Source organism: Notolabrus celidotus, chromosome 22 (genome assembly GCF_009762535.1).
Source record: "Notolabrus celidotus isolate fNotCel1 chromosome 22, fNotCel1.pri, whole genome shotgun sequence".
NCBI lineage: Eukaryota > Metazoa > Chordata > Actinopteri > Labriformes > Labridae > Notolabrus > Notolabrus celidotus.
In genome coordinates, this window is record NC_048293.1 from 27,815,751 (window position 1) to 27,834,611 (window position 18,861).

General features: G+C 43.2%; 1 protein-coding gene across 2 annotated transcripts in view; it reads right to left on the reverse strand.

Annotated features, from left to right (window-relative positions):
- The window catches only part of slc8a3 (solute carrier family 8 member 3), a 178,776-nt gene that overhangs the window by 51,935 nt on the left and 107,980 nt on the right, over positions 1-18,861 (reverse strand). For both annotated transcript variants that reach the window (XM_034675506.1, XM_034675505.1), the window contains exon 3: positions 9,629-9,735. In XM_034675506.1, coding sequence (XP_034531397.1) covers positions 9,629-9,735 — 107 coding nt within the window. The remainder of the gene's footprint in view (positions 1-9,628; positions 9,736-18,861) is intronic.

The following is an 18,861-nucleotide window of genomic DNA, read 5'->3' on the forward strand; positions in this document are numbered from 1 at the left end:
CATGATAAATAAAAATCATCCACTAGATCTTCAAATCTGCAGACGTGGGGAGTCAAAGCGACCTTTGTGTTTATTAAGACAGCCTACAACTAGCATGCCTCCCTCCTAAGCTCCTTGTTAGCACACATGTGTGCAGGGAATGAAAAACGGAGGAGGGGTTGAGTTGTATTTTATACAGTCTATGGGCTGAACAAGCTCCGAGCTCTGACTTCCTGTTACAGACCGGATGGCGTTGTTCTCGCATCGAATCGAAAGGAATCGAAACGTATCCTGATGTTTCATATCGAATTGAATCGAATCAAATTGTATTCTATTGCATCATATCAACTCGTATCAACTCGTATCGAATCGTAACAAAAGAAATTGTATCGAATAGTTTTGTCTCATATCACCTCCTATTGTTTCATATCGTATCAACTCGACTTGACTCAAATCTACTCATATCAGAACCAAACTGTAACAAATCAAATTGTATTGTATTGCTTCGTATCGAATTGTATTGCCTCCTATTGTTTCGTATCGTTTCGTGTCATATTGAATTGTTTTGTTTTGAATCAAACCACATTGTATCGTAACATTTCGTATAAAACCTCAAAGATCCCTCAGGTCAGTCAGGTTTGAAGCAGACACTGAATACGACAGGTTCAATGTCTCTCTTGTTCATTTCACTTCCTCCTTCCTCCTTCCTTCCTCCTTTCTTCCTCCTTCCTTCCTCCTTCCTTCCTCCTTCCTCCTTCCTTCCTCCTTCCTTCCTCCTCCTTCCTCCTTCCTTCCTCCTTCCTCCTTCCTTCCTCCCTCCTTCCTTCCTTCTTCCTTCCTCCTTCCTTCCTCCTCCTTCCTCCTTCCTTCCTCCTCCTTCCTCCTTCCTCCTTCCTTCCTCCTCCTTCCTCCTTCCTTCCTCCTCCTTCCTCCTTCCTTCCTCCTTCCTTCCTCCTCCTTCCTCCTTCCTTCCTCCTTCCTCCTTCCTCCTTCCTTCCTCCCTCCTTCCTTCCTCCTTCCTTCCTCCTTCCTTCCTCCTTCCTACCTCCTCCTTCCTCCTTCCTTCCTCCTTCCTCCTTTCCTTCCTCCCTCCTTCCTTCCTCCTTCCTTCCTCCTTCCTTCCTCCTCCTTCCTCCTTCCTTCCTCCTTCCTCCCTTCCTTCCTTCCTCCTTCCTTCCTCCTTCCTTCCTCCTTCCTTCCTCCTTCCTTCCTCCTCCTTCCTCCTTCCTTCCTCCTTCCTCCCTTCCTTCCTTCCTCCTTCCTTCCTCCTTCCTTCCTCCTCCTTCCTCCTTCCTCCTTCCTTCCTCCTCCTTCCTCCTTCCTCCTTCCTTCCTCCTCCTTCCTCCTTCCTTCTCCTTCCTTCCTCCTCCTTCCTCCTTCCTTCCTCCTCCTTCCTCCTTCCTTCCTCCTTCCTCCTTCCTCCTTCCTTCCTTCCTCCCTCCTTCCTTCCTCCTTCCTTCCTCCTTCATTCCTCCTTCCTCCTTCCTTCCTTCCTCCTTCCTCCCTCCTTCCTTCCTCCTTCCTTCCTCCTTCCTCCTTCCTTCCTTCCTTCCTTCCTCCTTCCTCCCTCCTTCCTCCCTCCTTCCTCCCTCCTTCCTTCCTCCCTCCTTCCTCCTTCCTTCCTCCTTCCTTCCTCCTTCCTTCCTCCTTCCTCCTTCCTTCCTTCCTTCCTCCTTCCTCCCTCCTTCCTTCCTCCTTCCTTCCTCCTTCCTCCTTCCTTCCTTCCTTCCTCCTTCCTCCCTCCTTCCTTCCTCCTTCCTTCCTCCTTCCTTCCTTCCTCCTTCCTTCCTCCTTCCTTCCTCCTTCCTTCCTCCTTCCTCCTTCCTTCCTCCTTCCTCCTTCCTTCCTTCCTTCCTCCTTCCTTCCTTCCTTCCTTCCTCCTTCCTTCCTCCTTCCTTCCTCCTTCCTTCCTTCCTCCTTCCTTCCTCCTTCCTTCCTCCTTCCTCCTTCCTTCCTTCCTTCCTCCTTCCTTCCTCCTTCCTCCTTCCTTCCTTCCTTCCTCCTTCCTCCCTCCTTCCTTCCTCCTTCCTTCCTCCTTCCTTCCTTCCTCCTTCCTTCCTCCTTCCTTCCTCCTTCCTTCCTCCTTCCTCCTTCCTCCTTCCTTCCTCCTTCCTTCCTCCTTCCTTCCTCCTTCCTTCCTCCTCTTGTTCCCATGAAATCAAACTGTGTGTTTGATTCTGTGTTTTAAGTGGACTTTGGTTCTGACCCTGCCGTGATGTTACAGAGCAGCGTCTCTCTTTGCCACCGTACCCGAGCTGCTGATGGTATTGACCACTTCAGTATAAGTAAGAGAAGGGCATCACTGGAGCAGGCAGTAAATAACTCCACACTGACAGGTCAGGGTGACGCTGCGTCCGATTGCTTTCATTACTCACACACTGTCCAAAGTCAGACCTGTCAACTCCGGACTCGCTCACACCTGCCAGGTCCGCCATCACATCAGCATCTCTGCGTACGAACCAAATCCAGAGACGTGATGCAACCCGGAGTAATAAACACAGAGATCAGAGAGTGAAAATGAGATTCTGTGTTTCTATTTTAGTAATCTATAACAGAGGAGTAATCAGTAAAGAAACAAGAGCTGGAGCTGCAAACTATGGTCTGCATATGAAAGTGGAGCGAGGCTGTTTCTTATGAAGAAACGCCAAAACAGAACAAAGACTCTCATGGAATATTCATCAACTCTGCTCCTCTACTCCGGCTTTAATAAGGAGAAAAACAAACCCAATCAGCCCCACATCAGCGGCTGTGAACAGCAATATAATCGCCACATTATATATGAAAAGTGAGGAATTATCATATCAGCGGCAGAGAACACGTAACCCCCTCCGTTAGACTCCGGCTCCGGCTTTTTCTCTAATTCTGCATCAAAGTGGATTTCATCAGCACGAGCACATTCATAAAAGATGATCCTGCATGAGAACTAATACACAAAAGCTTTTTCATTACCTCCTCATCATATACAGATCAAACATTTATTACCCCTGATCAAACATTCATTACCTCCTGCATTAAAAAAGTCAGCTCCTCATATTACTCACTGTCAACACGGCCTGCACTTTCATTAGCAGCGCGCTCGTGTCGCAGTCTTTCCCGGATTAGTGTGAGCAACATTTTAATCACTACATGCAGAAACATGCAGGAATGTCACAACAGGTGCAGAGGTGTGTCACCAGGAAACACTGAGGGATTTTACTGAGCTTGAAAATCAAATCATTCTGCAAGACGACCACAAGTTCACCCTGATCACTCTCTGGAATCTGCAAACTTTAGTCTTTTAGCCACACTGAGAGACGGCACAGCAATATTGTTTAACAGATTTAAACAAGTTCAACAAAGATTTCCTTTTTTTAAGTTACATTTTTGGCCTTTTTTTTATAAGACAGCTGAAGAGAGACAGGAAATGTGGGGAGTAGAGAGCGGGGGAAGACATTCAGGAAATGGTCGACCGGCCGGGAATAGAACCAACGACCCTGAACTGTAGCCTCTGTATGTGGGGCGCTTAGACCGCTAGGCTACCAGCAACAATAAACTTCTTATTTAATGTCTCTGTGATGCACATGGCAGAAACAGACCATCAGGGGGGCTGCGAGCTGAGCTGCTGTTCGCTTCTTCCAAGTTTATGTTTGCAAGTTTTTCTTAAGGGTGTCAAATTATCAGCAGAGGTCTCAAAACATCTTAACCTAGTTATTTTAACACCGAATAAAGCAGCTACACATTTAAATACACATTTCTGACACTTTAGGGTAAACTCGGGATGTCAGGGAGGCTGCAAGCTGAGCTGAGAATAAAGCAGCTACACATTTAAATACACATTTCTGATACTTTAGGGTAAACCCAGGACATCAGGGAGGCTGCAAGCTGAGCTGCTGCTGGCTCGTTTCCAAGTTTCTGTTCATAGGTGTTTTTTCAAGGGGTGTCAAATTATCATCAGAGATCTCAAAACATCTTAACCTAGTTATTTTAACACTGAATAAAGCAGGGACACATTTAAATACACATTTCTGATACTTTAGGGTAAACCCAGGACATCAGGGAGGCTGCAAGCTGAGCTGCTGTTAGCTTTTTCCAAGTTTCTGTTCATAGGTGTTTTTTCAAGGGGTGTCAAATTATCATCAGAGATCTCAAAACATCTTAACCTAGCAATTTTAACACTGAATAAAGCAGGGACACATTTAAAGATATGATGGTGACTGATTCCAAACCGGTCCTCAGCACATCGTTTGTGTTTTGCACTACGTCAACTCAACACCAAAACATTCTCATAGTGAAAGTTAAAAACACAAACAAACAGGAAGTGTACGCTTTGCAGGAGGCGGGCAGAACGGCAGGACGGGATTTGATTGGTTTCATCATTTGGCTCCTGAGCTGCTGCTAGGTTGTTTGCAGATGTTCAGCTTCTCTTAAGGTTAAGATTTATTCAGTGTTCTTTGTTCACAAGACTTTTTTTTTTTTTTTTTTTCTCTTCCTCTTGTCTGCATATATATTTCTGGTTTGTGTCATGTTTGTCACAAACTGTCAAATATTAATGCAGTTTATTCTTGCAGCAAAAGAAAAGAAAGAAAACCTTTTTCTTCTGTGCTTGTGACTGTGTGCATGAGACCATCACCATCCCTCTTAGAACTCTGGCCTATCTTTTATTGGCAGCTAATATCATGTTCTGTAAAAGAGGGCGTGAACACCTAGGTGGACTAAAAATATATATATAAGAGAAAGTAAAAGAAAGATTACATAAGAATATACAAAGGGACAGGGAGAGAGAAGGAGAGAGGGACCTAACACACTTGGCATGGCAAGTGTGTTAGCATCTCACCATGATGCCAAAAAAAAAAAATCCGTGGGGTGATTCTAATGATGAAGCAACCCTTAGTGTCCACAATCATTACTGAAGCTTGGGTCGCAGAGGGTTGCCGCCGTGCTGTGTTCTATTTGTGTAACGAGACCACCACTGGTGCAGATGAATCCACTTGGGTCAGATCAGCCGAGCGGTACGGCCCGGCACCCGGGCCGCGAGAGCAGTCAGACCGAAGGACCCAACCCGCCGCGGGAGACCCAGGCCAGGGGACGAGCCAAGGACCCAGACCGGAAGCAAGCAGGTACCGCCGGAGCACCCAGGGCGACCCCCAGGTCACCCAGTAGGAGGAAAGGGGGGCGAGGGGGGAGAGATCCCGCACAAGACTTTTAATGTAAGCTAAATCCTCAGCAGAGACCTCCTTCTGCTCGTAAAAATTCAACCTGGTGATAAAAAACTGACAATAGTCTAAAAATCAGATTTAATCTAAGAGTTTTCGTTACTTTCGTCTGTTGAAGCTGAGTTCATCATGGGAGTTCAATCCTCCAAAGGGATGTCTTCCTCTTCAGAACAACCAGACCCAGTAAAGGACAAACTGGTAGAAACACTGAATCAGATGGCAAAATAATTCTGGGAGGCTGCATGCTGAGCTGCTGTTTTCCTCCACTCAGTTTGTGTCTCTGAAAGTTTAAGATCCAAATCTTGTGATTCCAAAGTTGTCCATTCAGAAAAAAGGGTTGTTTTGTGACTTGAGCCACTACATAGTAACAGGTAGTGATATTTTCCTGCTGGTCAACAACCAGCGGTTCTTGAAAACCGTGAAACTGATGCTACTGACAGGTAGAACAAGAGACACATTAAAGCTGATAATCAGGAAGTTTACAGAGCTTAAAACGTGACAGTTATAAAACTCTGAGTGAGGTGAGGCTTCAAAGATGACATTCATGGTGAAACAATCACATCCAGATAAATCTTATTGACTCATTTTCGAACCTTGTCTGCACTTTTTAACATTTTTTACTGAATTTAAATGAATTATTTTGCTGAATTTAAACATTTTAATCCATTTTTTGTGATTTATTTTGTGTAATGTCTCTCTGAATCACCAAATATCTTCCTTACATATAGAATCATATGATGCTCCAAAACAGAAAACCACACAAGGCTCGTTTTCTTTCCCCTGTCAGTGCACGACCAAAACAAAGCCGCCCGTCGGCATCCTCCAGCTGTCATTACCTGTCTTCATCTCTCCGTCTCTGCAGATATCTCTCTGTCTCAAGAAGGACGATACCTCTCTTTGGTTAAATATGACGTTGATGATGTTTAAGGATGAATGTACACTGGAGAGTGAAGATGCTAACTAGTTCATCTGAAGTGTGTTGCAGTAGATTCACAGAGAAAAGCAGAAGCCTGATTGGAATCTGTTTTTAATCCAAACAGCTGAAATGAGCTGCGTGACAGATTGTGTGTTTGCAGCTTGTTTCTGAGTAAAAACCTGCGCCCGCTCAGAACAGAGGGAATAAAAACAGAAGAAGAAGAAGGAGCATGAGAGAGCTGGAGGAGTGTTTGTAGCCGTCACTCACACAGAGCTGCATAGTAACCGCTCTGCATCATGACTCGGAGAACACAGGGAGCCAGCACTTCTCAGACAGCGCTGCCAGACCCAATAACGTAAACATAATGAGCTGTAGTGTTTGGAGGCAACAGCCAAGTGTGAGATTCTGCACCCCGCGCACCAGCTTGTGAGCCTCTCCCGTCCGTCCGTCTGTCCGTCCCGCGGCCCTGAGCGCGGTTAGATAACACGGCGTTAGATAACTGAGCGTGAATCTTAAGAAACATGCCTGTTGGCTTCTTTCAGCAGACTTTAGCTAACCACAAGCTGGAAGTAAGACAACAAACAAAAACTTATGATGAAAACTCGCTCTGATCGCACTTCTTCTACGACGTCATGCTTTTCTTTCTGTGTCCACCTTCCTGCAGAATGAAAGCCCGGAGACAAGCTTGTTGTGCAAAGGAGAAACGTCTTGCAGTGACTAACAAGGCCCCAGCCGACGAATATGTAACCTCAACATGAACCGCACACAAAGCATCAGGACTGTACTCAGCGCAGCAGACTTTGTCAAGTGAATCACATTTGGCTGTTTATACAAAGTTTGAACTCTCTGTTCAGCATCACAGAGAAACTCACACATCAGGCTGCATGAGTCTCAAGTTTCACCTGATACGCTCTCAGTGATCAGACCGCTCTGATCCAGATCCAGAACAGCAGCTCCACTCTGCCTCAGAGCGTCAGGTAACCCAAATCAACACAAACTTTCTAACTATGATCGGATGTATATATAGCAGCTACGCCCACACAGTATGGATGTTTTAAATGTTCCTCATGTGTCCCTCATAGAGAGAGAGAGCTTTCTGTTTTTATGCCCCTGAACTCTGAACTCTCTGCAACAGGATGTTAGAAGGACAGACTCCCTGGGTGGTACCTTTTTAATCTGGCTTTTAAATTGGAGTGATTGCATTTGAGCCCTTGAATGCTTTATTACCAGTACAACCATTGTTTGAGTATCATTTTTATCTATTTAATTTATTCTCTATTTTATTCTTATTTTATTTTGTTTCCTGTTATTAATCACCTTTCATTTTATTTATCTTTTGGAATGATTTAAAGGTGACATATCATGCAAAATGTTCTTTTTAATGGTTCTCTACCTGAAATCTGTGTCCATGTCTACAAACCCCCAGAGAATGAAAAGAATCCATTCTGCCCCTGTTCTGATTTCTCCACCTTTCTGTAAATGTGTGCTGAAACCAGCCGTTTCAGTTTTCAGTGTTTTTCATACGTCACAACGCCATCCGGTCTGTAACAGGAAGTCAGAGCTCGGAGCTTGTTCAGCCCATAGACTGTATAAAATACAACTCAACCCCTCCTCCGTTTTTCATTCCCTGCACACATGTGTGCTAACAAGGAGCTTAGGAGGGAGGCATGCTAGTTGTAGGCTGTCTTTATAAACACAAAGGTCGCTTTGACTCCCCACGTCTGCAGATTTGAAGATCTAGTGGATGATTTTTATTTATCATGGATAAGTGCTAGCGCTAGTTAGCATAGCCACTTAGCTACATGTTGGTAGCTGTGTACCAAGACACACGTCGACATACTGATAAATAAAACAACAAGAAACACTAAATCTGTGACCAATGGTTCAGCAAGGTCCTGCTGCAGGCGCCTCTCCATCAGGATCAGATTCTGGATCAGATTCAGAGGGTTGAAGTAACGCGGGTCTGTGAGCAGCCGTGTATATTCAGCCAACATGTAAACATTAGATCAACGTGCTGGACAGCTGAGGCCACACCCACTTCCTGAGGGGGCGTGGTCAGAGGGAAAACAGAGTGTTCTGAGGAGGGCTGAAGAAGAGGGTTTTTCAGGCAGACCAAAATCTGATTTCAAAGTGTTTTTTTGAGCATAAACTTTAAAGACATGTTTTGGGGACCTCTTAGACCAATATATGTTGATGAAAAAAGCGTGATATGTCACCTTTAATATTTTTCTGGTATTTATCTGCTTTTATAGTTTTCATCTCAATGATTTTTTTTTTTATTTTCTAGCATTTATTTGATATATTTTATTGTCAGGATTTCATCTTATTTTATGATGTTTACCTAATTTTTATTTGAATTATTTTATTTTATTTTATTTTTCTGGTATTTATCTGATTTTATTTGATTGATTTCTTTGTAATGATTTAATATTTTCTGGTATATATCTCCTTTATTTTATTGATTTGCTATAATTTATATAATATAATGTATAATATAATAATATAATGATTTACTGCTTTGTTTTTTTATTTTCTGGTATTTATTTGATTTTATTAAATACTTTTTATTACATTAATTGTATTCTGTTTTTCTAATATTCACTTGATGTTTTTGTTGACTTTATTCTAATGATTAGATTTTATTTTTCTGATATTTATCTGATTTTATTGAATTAATTTGATTGTAATGATTGTATTTTATTTTTAAGTATTTCATATTACCTCCTCTACTTTGTTTAAGTTTTGTTAATCTGTTCTATTGTGAGGCAGCACTTTTGTGCATGCTTGAATGTATGAAAGGTGTTATATAAATAAAAACAAGTTGAGTTTTTTCCCTCAGATCAGATCTTTTGTTGAAGCTTAACGACACACTGACGTTTGATATCCTCTAAGAACTTTTACTTTCTCAAGCCCCGCTCCCAGAGGCTTTAAACTTCATCATTAAACCCTCTAGACACATTTTTAGACATGAAACTGTGTTATTTAGTGGTTTTACTGGTTTTAATCAACTGTTGTTCTCTGCAGGAGTAAATCCCAGGAGGAACATCTCAAGATTACTTCAGTCGAGGCAAAGTTTGCATCAGAGTTTGACAAACGGAACAACTATGTCTACTCTAAAAAGCTTTCTGTGGGACTCAAGCTTTAATCTCAACCAAAGAAGCATGTTTGGAGTTAGCCTTTCAAGATGTTATCAGACTAACAGCTTATGAAGGTCCACAAAGTATTAAATCTAGAGACCTGAGAGGTGTGAGGTATAACCTTCTATCTGTCCCCTGAGGAGATGTAAATATCAGCTCTGTGATTCCCTGATGTCTCTATATACAGACGATGCTGTGTTCTATCGCTGTGATGAGGATGGAGAGTTTGTGCCGTGTTTTCAGGTAAATGATGAAAGCATGAGACAGAGAGGATTCACAGGGATGTGAGAGCAGAGGGAGGCAGGGGGGTGGATAGAGGACAGCACCAGGTAAAGGTGAGGAACAGAGGAGACAAAGAGGCCGACATGAAGGGAGGAAACATCAGAGAAAGAAAGAGAGTTCACCTTTCTGCAGACTCATGTCTACCATGCGAGGCTCGGCCAGCTCCAGGAAGAAGTTCTTGTTTTTCTCATACTCCTCATCGTCAATAATTTTCACGAGAACAACTTTGCTGCGAGAGGAAGGAGAGAAGGAAGAGAGGAAAGGAGGGGTCATGAGAGAACAAGGGAGTAGAGAAGGGAGAGAAGAAGAAGAAGAAGAGAAAGGTTAATTTGTGATGGAGGGAAACAGGAAGTGCGCTGTAAGTAGGATTAATAATCAGCATGGAAGAAAAGGTTAGCAGGTGAAAGGTCGGCTCGCCGTCCGTCACACGGCCCGACGCTGTGAGCTCATTGGCTGACACGGGCGTCAGGAGGGACAGAAAGGTTAAAATAACACATTTCATCAAATACATCATTTACACTTTAATCAGGATTTAACATTTCATTATCTTTTAGAGGTAAAATAATAACAGTGTCCCCTCCTCTGAGCGTGATGTCAGAGGAAAATGGCCGCTCTGATTATATAAAGTGAAAACACAAAGATGTGTCTGTGTCTCCGTGTTCCAGTGAGACCTTTGGATGGTCACCTTCCTCCTCCTCCTCTTCCTCAGCAGAATGCCCCTTTAATGGACTCCTCAAACATCCTCAGGGATCGTGGCGTCCTGTGACATCATCTCACTGAGCTCAATATGGCACCTCGGCCCTGGAGGCGCTCTCTCGCCACTGATCGCCCTAATTGATCTTTGTAAAGAGTTATTGGCGAGCAGCGGGCGGGTAAGTGGTCAGAAGGTTCCCTGATGTCGGCGTGACTCGTTGTGTCACAGCGGGAACTCCCCAAGGAGAACTTTCACCCAATTCAATTGTTCCCGAGTGAAAGACAACAAAGCAGACACAATACTCACGACACGACACGACATGACACTCATCCAGCAACACGTCATTTCACTGATTAAAGCTCCAGTGAGGAGTTTTTATCAGACTATGAAACAGACTGAAATTAAAACTTAGGACTCTGTAGGAGCTGCAAAGAAAAACCAGACCATCAGAGATGAGTCTGATTATTTCTACAAAGTAATAATTAATGTCTGAAGCTGCCGCCGTGTGTTCCACGTCAGACCCTGACATGTCTTGTTTTTACATTTCATGACAAAGATTCTCCTGGAGTGAAATGTTTGACTGTTATAAGACACAGGAGGAGATTTGTTGGTTAAAAACAACACTACTTGCACATGTTCAGGACATTAAAGGTAAAAATACAACTGTCCACAGGGGGCGCCAAAACTGGCATGAGGTAAAAGTTCCTCAAAGGAGCTTTAAAATGTTATTTAAGGTATTTTAACATTTTTAACTCAACTTTATTTATATATAAAACAGCATGCAGCTCAAAGTTCTTCACAGAAGATTGGATGGAAAATAACAAAAAGGGATAGAATGGTAAGAAACTAAAAAAAAATAAGAAAGGTAATGGTAATAATAAAATAAATTCAATAAATTATTTTAAATATTTAAGTGTAGAAAGCACAATTAAAATCAATGAAAGCTTTTAAAAATCTGAAAAATATTAGAAATAAATAGATAAATAAATGTCAACTTGTCATAACATATTTTTGTTCCTATTCCATTTTTGCACAAATAAATTAACATTTTTAAAGATGGTATTTGTTGATTTGTCATGTTTTTTCATTTTTTTTTAACTCATGTGATTTTCCTATTTTTAAAAAAATATTATCTACATGTTTAAAATAAGAACATCAATTCAAATCATAAACATTTCTTAGTTACTTTTTGACTAGCTAAAACTGATCAATAGATATCTTAAATTTTAAATATTAGTTATTCATTTTTGGGCTGTTTTATGAAGATGAAATCAATTTTTTCCATTTTTAAAATATTTAAAAAAAAGACGGATATGAAACAAATTTAACAGGTAACAAATAATTTCACAGATCGGCCTCTACGCTGCCCCCTGGTGGTCATGTACGTACTGCACCTGGCATACATGTCGTAGTTTACTCTGTTTATTTACAACAGAGACTTGAACTGATAAAATGTTAAATGCTGAAATATTCAAAGCTGACAAGTTGTGGGAAAAATTATATTAAATTCCCTTTAGAGTATTCTCATACATTACAGATATTTACAGCATTATTAGAAACTTCATTGTAGATGAACTTACATAACATAAACAACTTGAATTCTAACTCGTATAAAGGCTTTGTTGACATCCACAGTTTCTATTATTACTCTGCTGTTATTTATTATTATCACACTTCCTCCTCTGAACACTCTCGCTGTCAGCAGCAGACACGTCAACAACAGTCGACAGCAGCGCGGCTCGCTCTGAAATAAGGATGACACACTTTATTATGAGCGTCTGACGTCTCAGGGGAGAACTCTTTCCCCCTCTTCATCCGAGTGGAAACACAATTTGAAACTCGTGTTATTTAGTTAGATATTTGCAAAGCAGAGAGTTTGGCTAATAAGAAAAGTGGCACGGCTGCATCTATTATAGATATCTGCTCATGCATCGAGTCAAAGAGGAGCTTGTTCCTGACACACACACTCTTAAACACACGTAACAAAGCACAAAGTGTGTGTCTCATGCACCCAAACACACACACACGCATACAGCAACACACTCCCTCTGCACACACTTTACATACGGAGCTTTTATTCTGACGTCTTTAGAGGAATTAAAATGTTCCTCTTTAGCTGCTGTTATGCATAAGGCTAAATCCCTTTCTCTGGCCGGTGTGTTGGTGTGTGTGTGTTGGTGTGCGTGTGTGTGTGTGTGTGTGTGTGTATTTCTGGCTGTGAACCCTTCTTGCCGAGGGGGGAGTCTACTATCTGAGATCCTGTTAGCACACGACACGCAGCAGAACAGTCCATCTCTCTCTTTCTCTCTTTCTCTCTTTCACTCTTCGTCTCCCACCGGCAGGGCTTTCCTCAGATTGCTGGGCGAGATGTCTGCACCGCCGCTGCTGCTGGAAGAGCGCCCGCCTCTTCACCGGGAACGAGAGGAGGAAGCTGCTGGAGTGGAGTGGACAAGTGGGATCTGGCAAAGACACATCGCCTGAGCAAGCAGTGCAGCCTGGCTCGCACGTGAAACACTAAATGTAGCCTCACATGATTACCGCACCACGACGCTCATGCAACATAAAAGTGAAAGCAGTACGCTTAACGACACGGCTGATTAACCTGCTGCAGGGGGAAGTGGAACAAAGCGAGCTCCTCCCACATGTTCGTCCTGCTTTCCATGCAATGTTAATTTTTAAAGTGCTGGAGTGATATCAGGCCTGAAATGTTCTGTTATTCACTTCAACATAATAATTAAGAACTATCTGCTGGAGCTTCTAAAATCACTTTTTGTCACCACCAGGCAGCACGACAAACTCCAAAAATGACCCTTGGTTGTGTTTTAATAAAAGTGCTTTCATGCACATTAACAAGAATTCATTGGATCACAGTTATGAGGAAAAATGTCCCAAATGACGCGATTTAATGCTCAGTTTTCGGTGGTTCCTACAGTGGTCAACAACTGCTATCATGGGGACAATCCAAGAGAAGAAGAAACTAAATCAATTCAATCATACAGACAAAAATCCCCCCAAAATGCATCAACTGAAACGAGCTGCAGATTAAAAGAACGTGATGCAAAGTACTTCAAATCGAGTCATTACAGCTCCAGGCCTGCAGGGGGCAGCAGAGGGAAGTGGATGGGCTCGGCTTTTTACCAATAAGCTAGCACTGTTTATCCACTAGAAGAGTATCTAGAGAAGGGGTTCCCAAAGTGTGGGTTGGGACCCCCTGTGGAGTCGGGAGACACAAATGGAGGGTCATGAGAAGTCTTCCAGAATGTCTTTTTTCCTAAGTGATCTAAAAACAGTAAATTTTACCCATTATAGTAAAAATATCAACAAAAATAGAAGCTAAACTTAAAATAAAAACCATGAAAATAGAAAGTGTAATGAGTTTTCTGCCTTTCTTTGTTTCCAGATGTCTCCTAAGTTTAGAGTTAGTGAACAGTGTATGATCTAAAGCATCAGTAGCAGCAGGTTAATTCATAACACACAGGAAACACAGACACATGCTCATATAGGGAGGGTCACTTTCTGCAGACCAGCTAAATGAAGACACATTAAATCACTTTGATGGACAGTGGAGGTCGGGAGTCTTTGGCACCTTTATTTTGGGGGTTGCAGGCTGAAAAGTTTGGGAACCCCTGATCTAGAGGGCGCTTTGTTTATATTTATCTACTGGAAGGACATCCAGTGGGCACTTTGTTTACGTTTGATGCACAAGAAGAGCATCTAGAGGTTGCTTTGTTGACATTTTATATACTGGAGGAGCATCCAGAAGGCTTTTTGTTTACATTTAATCCACTGGAAGGGAATCTAGAGGGTGGTTTGTTTAAGTTTCATCCACTGGAAGAGCATCCAGAAGACACAAATATCTTTGAATGAAAGCAAACATTAAGCAAAGACATCTGTCCGTGGTTTGGTTCCTTTACTTTATCATAGTTTTTGCACCAACATGCTCCCCTCTTTATATAAACATAACCCAGGTCAAAGGTCATAAAGAACCCCAGCAGTCTAACTCAAGATTAGGAGATCAGAATCAGCGAGTTAGAGGATGCTGAAGTGATACATGAAGTTAAATCTAAAGATACTGATATCATCAGCTGTGGAGCGATAACATTGAGTAACACAGCTCAACCTCCCTCCCGGCCTTCCTCTCGTCAGCTGATGCGGTTGTGCTTCAGCGCTGCCTCGATTGCAAAATAAACTTCAGATGAAATTAGTGCAAACCGGGTGACACACAGAGCTTTTGGGGCTGTCAGCTGAATAAAGCTGCATTATCTCAGAGCAAATCAACACTGGTGAAAGAGATCGCACCGTGACATCCAGAGAGATCTGAGGATCTGAGGATCTGAGTCCACGCCACAGTTATGTTAAACTGTCCTGATCTAAAAATGAAACAACAAAGACTGCATCATGGAAGCTTCTGATTGGTTACTGATATTCTGCACCTTTAAGGGACATTTCTCTTCAACATGGCCGGACAGATTATTTTGACTCTGTAAAGTTTGTTTTGCTTCATCTTTGACCTCATGTGTGTTTAAAGTTAGAATGGTGAAAGTCCAAAAGGAAGACAATATTAAAGCTCCTTTAATCCTCAGAAGTGAAGCCAAAACAGCTCAAACGCCCCCTGGTGGCTGGCTGCAGTATGCAGTATAAGGCCCGCCTCCTCCATGCTAACAGATGGGACATGGGTGAAACTTGAAAACCAAAATACACATCATGTAAATGTTACTAAAACACGGTTCCTGCCTTCAAAGTTAGCTGTTATCATGCTGTTTTATGTCACAGTGTTCATTTTTCTGAGAAGTTAAGTTTTATTAAGTCATGTGATGCTATAAAAAGGAGGTTTAGCGCTATGATTGACAGCTCTGCTTACACATGAGACTCCTGTGTTGCTCTTGCTCTAAGAATCTCACCAAGCCAAGATGTCAGGGCCTGTTGAGAACGGTATTGTGGCTTCATTTTTGTGCAACAGATGCAGTAGGAGACATAACATCCATCATTTTATACATCAATGCCAAAATCCACAACACGGACTAATCATGGACACACACATCGATTGTGTTACAGGCAGAAATAATCCATCTGAGTTTTTGGTTTCAGCCGTGGTAAAGACGCCGCTCTGAGTGAAGCAGCAGAGTGTGTGTGCGTGTGCGTGTGTGTGTGTGTGTGTGTGTGTGTGCGTGTGTGTGTGTGTGTGTGTGTGTGTGTGTGTGTGTGTGTGTGTGTGTGTGTGTGTGTGTGTGTGTGTGTGTGTGTGTGTGTGTGAGCGTATTTATGTCCGTGTGTGTGTTTGGAGTTATAGTGACACAATCAAACACCTGCTGTGCACACAAACACAAATCACAGCTCAGTGTTTACAGGGCCTGTCCTGCCGCCTGGTTCACTGGATGCTGCTGTAATACGGTTTCACGGCGGCGTGTTGACAGAAAAGACACAGAGGGTGTGACGGTGCGCGGGCAGATGGCGTCCTCATACACTCGCAACTGACTCACAGTTACACGCATGCATGCTCACACCTCTACGCTAGGCTGTTTTTATTCACACCTACAGTTTTTTTTTTACCTTTGTGTCTGAGCTGCTGTGATATTGAATCTATTAGAGGCGTAGCGAACACGGGGCGAGGGGCAGGAAGGAGCCAGGAAGGGAACTCATCGGAGGTTATCTTCACCAAATAAGCTTCAATTAAAAGACCAGGGTGTCAAATTTAGAGGGATGTGGAATAAAACAATAATGAAATAAAGATCCTGACTGAAGACCTGAACTATTGGACTTCTTATTAAACTCTCACCTGGAGAACTGATCAGGATATTGCCAATATTTTACTTTATTAAAGCTCCACTCTCCTCAAAATACTTAATCATTTGCATGCACTAAGTTATATTTAGCGGTATTGGTCTGTTCTAGGAGCTCCCTGCCCTTCCACATGCCTACGTGGAATGCCAAAGCCTGTAGCAGGAAGAGCACACCTCCCCTCTCTTTCATATGTGAAAACAAAAGCAGGGAGAGCAGCAGCAAAGACCTCTGGGGTACAGAACAGAGCGAGCATCAGTGATGACACATATGACACTGGTGAAATCAGACACAGCAGAAAGGAGGAGCTCTCTCGTGTGTCAACAATAATTATTATTATTAGCATGCAATAAGTTATATTTGGCGGTATGGCTCTGTTCTGGGAGCTCCCTGCCGTTCCACATGCCTAAGTGGAATGCCAAAGCTTGAGGCGGGGAGAGCACACCTCCCTCTCCTTCATATGTGAAAGCCAAGGCAGGGAGAGGAACAGCAAAGACCTCTGGGGTACAGAACAGAGCGAGCATCAGTGATGACACATATGACACTGGTTAAATCAGACACAGCAGAAAGGAGGAGCTCTCTTGTGCGTCAACAATAATTATTATACGCATGCAATAAGTTATATTTGGCGGTATGGCTCTGTTCTGGGAGCTTCCTGTCGTTCCACATGCCTAAGTGGAATGCCAAAGCTTGAGGCGGGGAGAGCACACCTCCCCTCTCTTTCATATGTGAAAGCCAAGGCAGGGAGAGAAGCAGCGAAGACATCCCAGGGTTCAGAACAGAGTGAGCATCAGTGAGGATCCATATGAAACTGGTTAAATCAGACACAGCAGAAAGGAGGAGCTCTCTTGTGCACCAACTATAATTATTATACGCATGCAATAAGTTATATTTGGCGGTATGTCTCTGTTCTAGGAGCTCCCTGCCCTTCCACATGCTTACGTGGAATGCCAAAGCCTGTAGCAGGAAGAGCACACCTCCCCTCTCTTTCATATGTGAAAACAAAAGCAGGGAGAGCAGCAGCAAAGACCTCTGGGGTACAGAACAGAGCGAGCATCAGTGATGACACATATGACACTGGTGAAATCAGACACAGCAGAAAGGAGGAGCTCTCTTGTGCGTCAACAATAATTATTATGTGCATGCAATAAGTTATATTTGGCGGTATGTCTCTGTTCTGGGAGCTTCCTGCCGTTCCACATGCCTAAGTGGAATGCCAAAGCTTGAGGCGGGGAGAGCACACCTCCCCTCTCTTTCATATGTGAAAGCCAAGGCAGGGAGAGAAGTAGCAAAGACATCTGAGGTACAGAACAGAGTGAGCAACAGTGAGGATCCATATGACACTGGTAAAATCAGTCACAGCAGAAAGGAAGAGCTGGAGAGGAGGAGGTGAAGAGGTTTGCAGGGGGAGCAGGAAGAGAAGGCAGGCAGAGCAGTTTAAAGAGAAAGACCACTTTGCTATTTGTTAATTTGATAGGATGCGTAGATGTAATCATCAGAGCTGTCAGCTCATAGGGGCTGGTGTTTTCTATGATTTAAGGTTTGATCTTTAATTTCTTTTGTACAAGTTTTTGTTGTAGATGCTTTTTGGGCTTTTATTTTGAAGGTTTTGCCTGCTCCAAACCCTATCAAAATAAGACATATGCAAGGTAACAGAGAAAGGGTTGTAATCCTTCTCTTATGGCGTCCAAATAAAGGAACAAGGTACTGATTTATTATCTTTGGTCTGTTTATGTTTTGTCATGTTTTGTGAATTTACGACACCGCCACAGGGAAATAAAGAATTCATAAAATACATCTGTTTGAGAGTTCAGACGTCGGTCTATCTGGGGATGCTGCAGTCCCCCTCTCCGCTCCTCCTCCTCTCTGATAAAGGATTCTTCACCAAAGAGTGAAATTTATATGAGCCTGTCAAACTCCAATCTATAATTGAAGACCATAAGTGAGCAAAAGATAGAATATTAAATCTTTGTGGCGTAAAACGTTCGCTTTTGTTGCTTTAAGGAAACCATCAGGGTCTAGAAAACACCCCAAAGACTCGCCTGCAGGGAGTCTAAAGCACAATGAAGTCCAAGTCTGTCAATCATCCCAGCAGAGCTCTCCTCTGCTAAACTGAATTACACTGATGTGTCAGAATTAATGTGCTAATGATTTATTGATGCTAACATGCGAGACACAGCACTCCTCGATTGGAGGACGAGTGTGGGAAGTGCCGCCGGGTAACGACAGGCGATTAGAGGGTTCACACCTCCGCTGCACCGGGCCGCCTGCAGCCGGCGGCGGCCTCTGCCTTCCCCGAGTCCAGAGCAGACGGAGGAGGAGTGGAAGGAAGAGATGAACACAGGGAGGGGAGTAAGACATGAAAGTTGAGGTGGTGCAAGGAGCGAGGGAGAGATGGAGAGCGTCTCTATCTCGCTCTGTTCTCCGGCCAAAAAAACCACACTGCAGCTAAAACCTGCTGTAGCTGCCCGCCTCCTCGCCATTTCCCGATGCCTCTCCTCCGACAGCAGATTTACTGTTGAGGTCTCCTCTTTGGCTTTCGGTCCACAAACACTAAATAATGCTGTGCTACTGCAAGAAGTGTGAAACCACAGTGGTGGAGTAACACATCAGAGGCAGCGACATGCAATATGTGTGATATCCAATCTCAGCTCTGCATTCTGTCTCATCTGTTGGTGCAGAGTGATCCTCAGACCCTTCAGATTTTACTCCTCAGTGCTTCTCCTCTTTGGATTTTCAACCTTTGCTAGCCACGTTAAGGCTAACTGAACCTTCCCAGATGCATTGTGGTCTCTTAGATATGCTAGCTAGGTAGAGGCAACAACCTGGATCAGCCTAAAGATCAACTAGTAGATCCACAACTGTGACAGATTTTCCTAAACC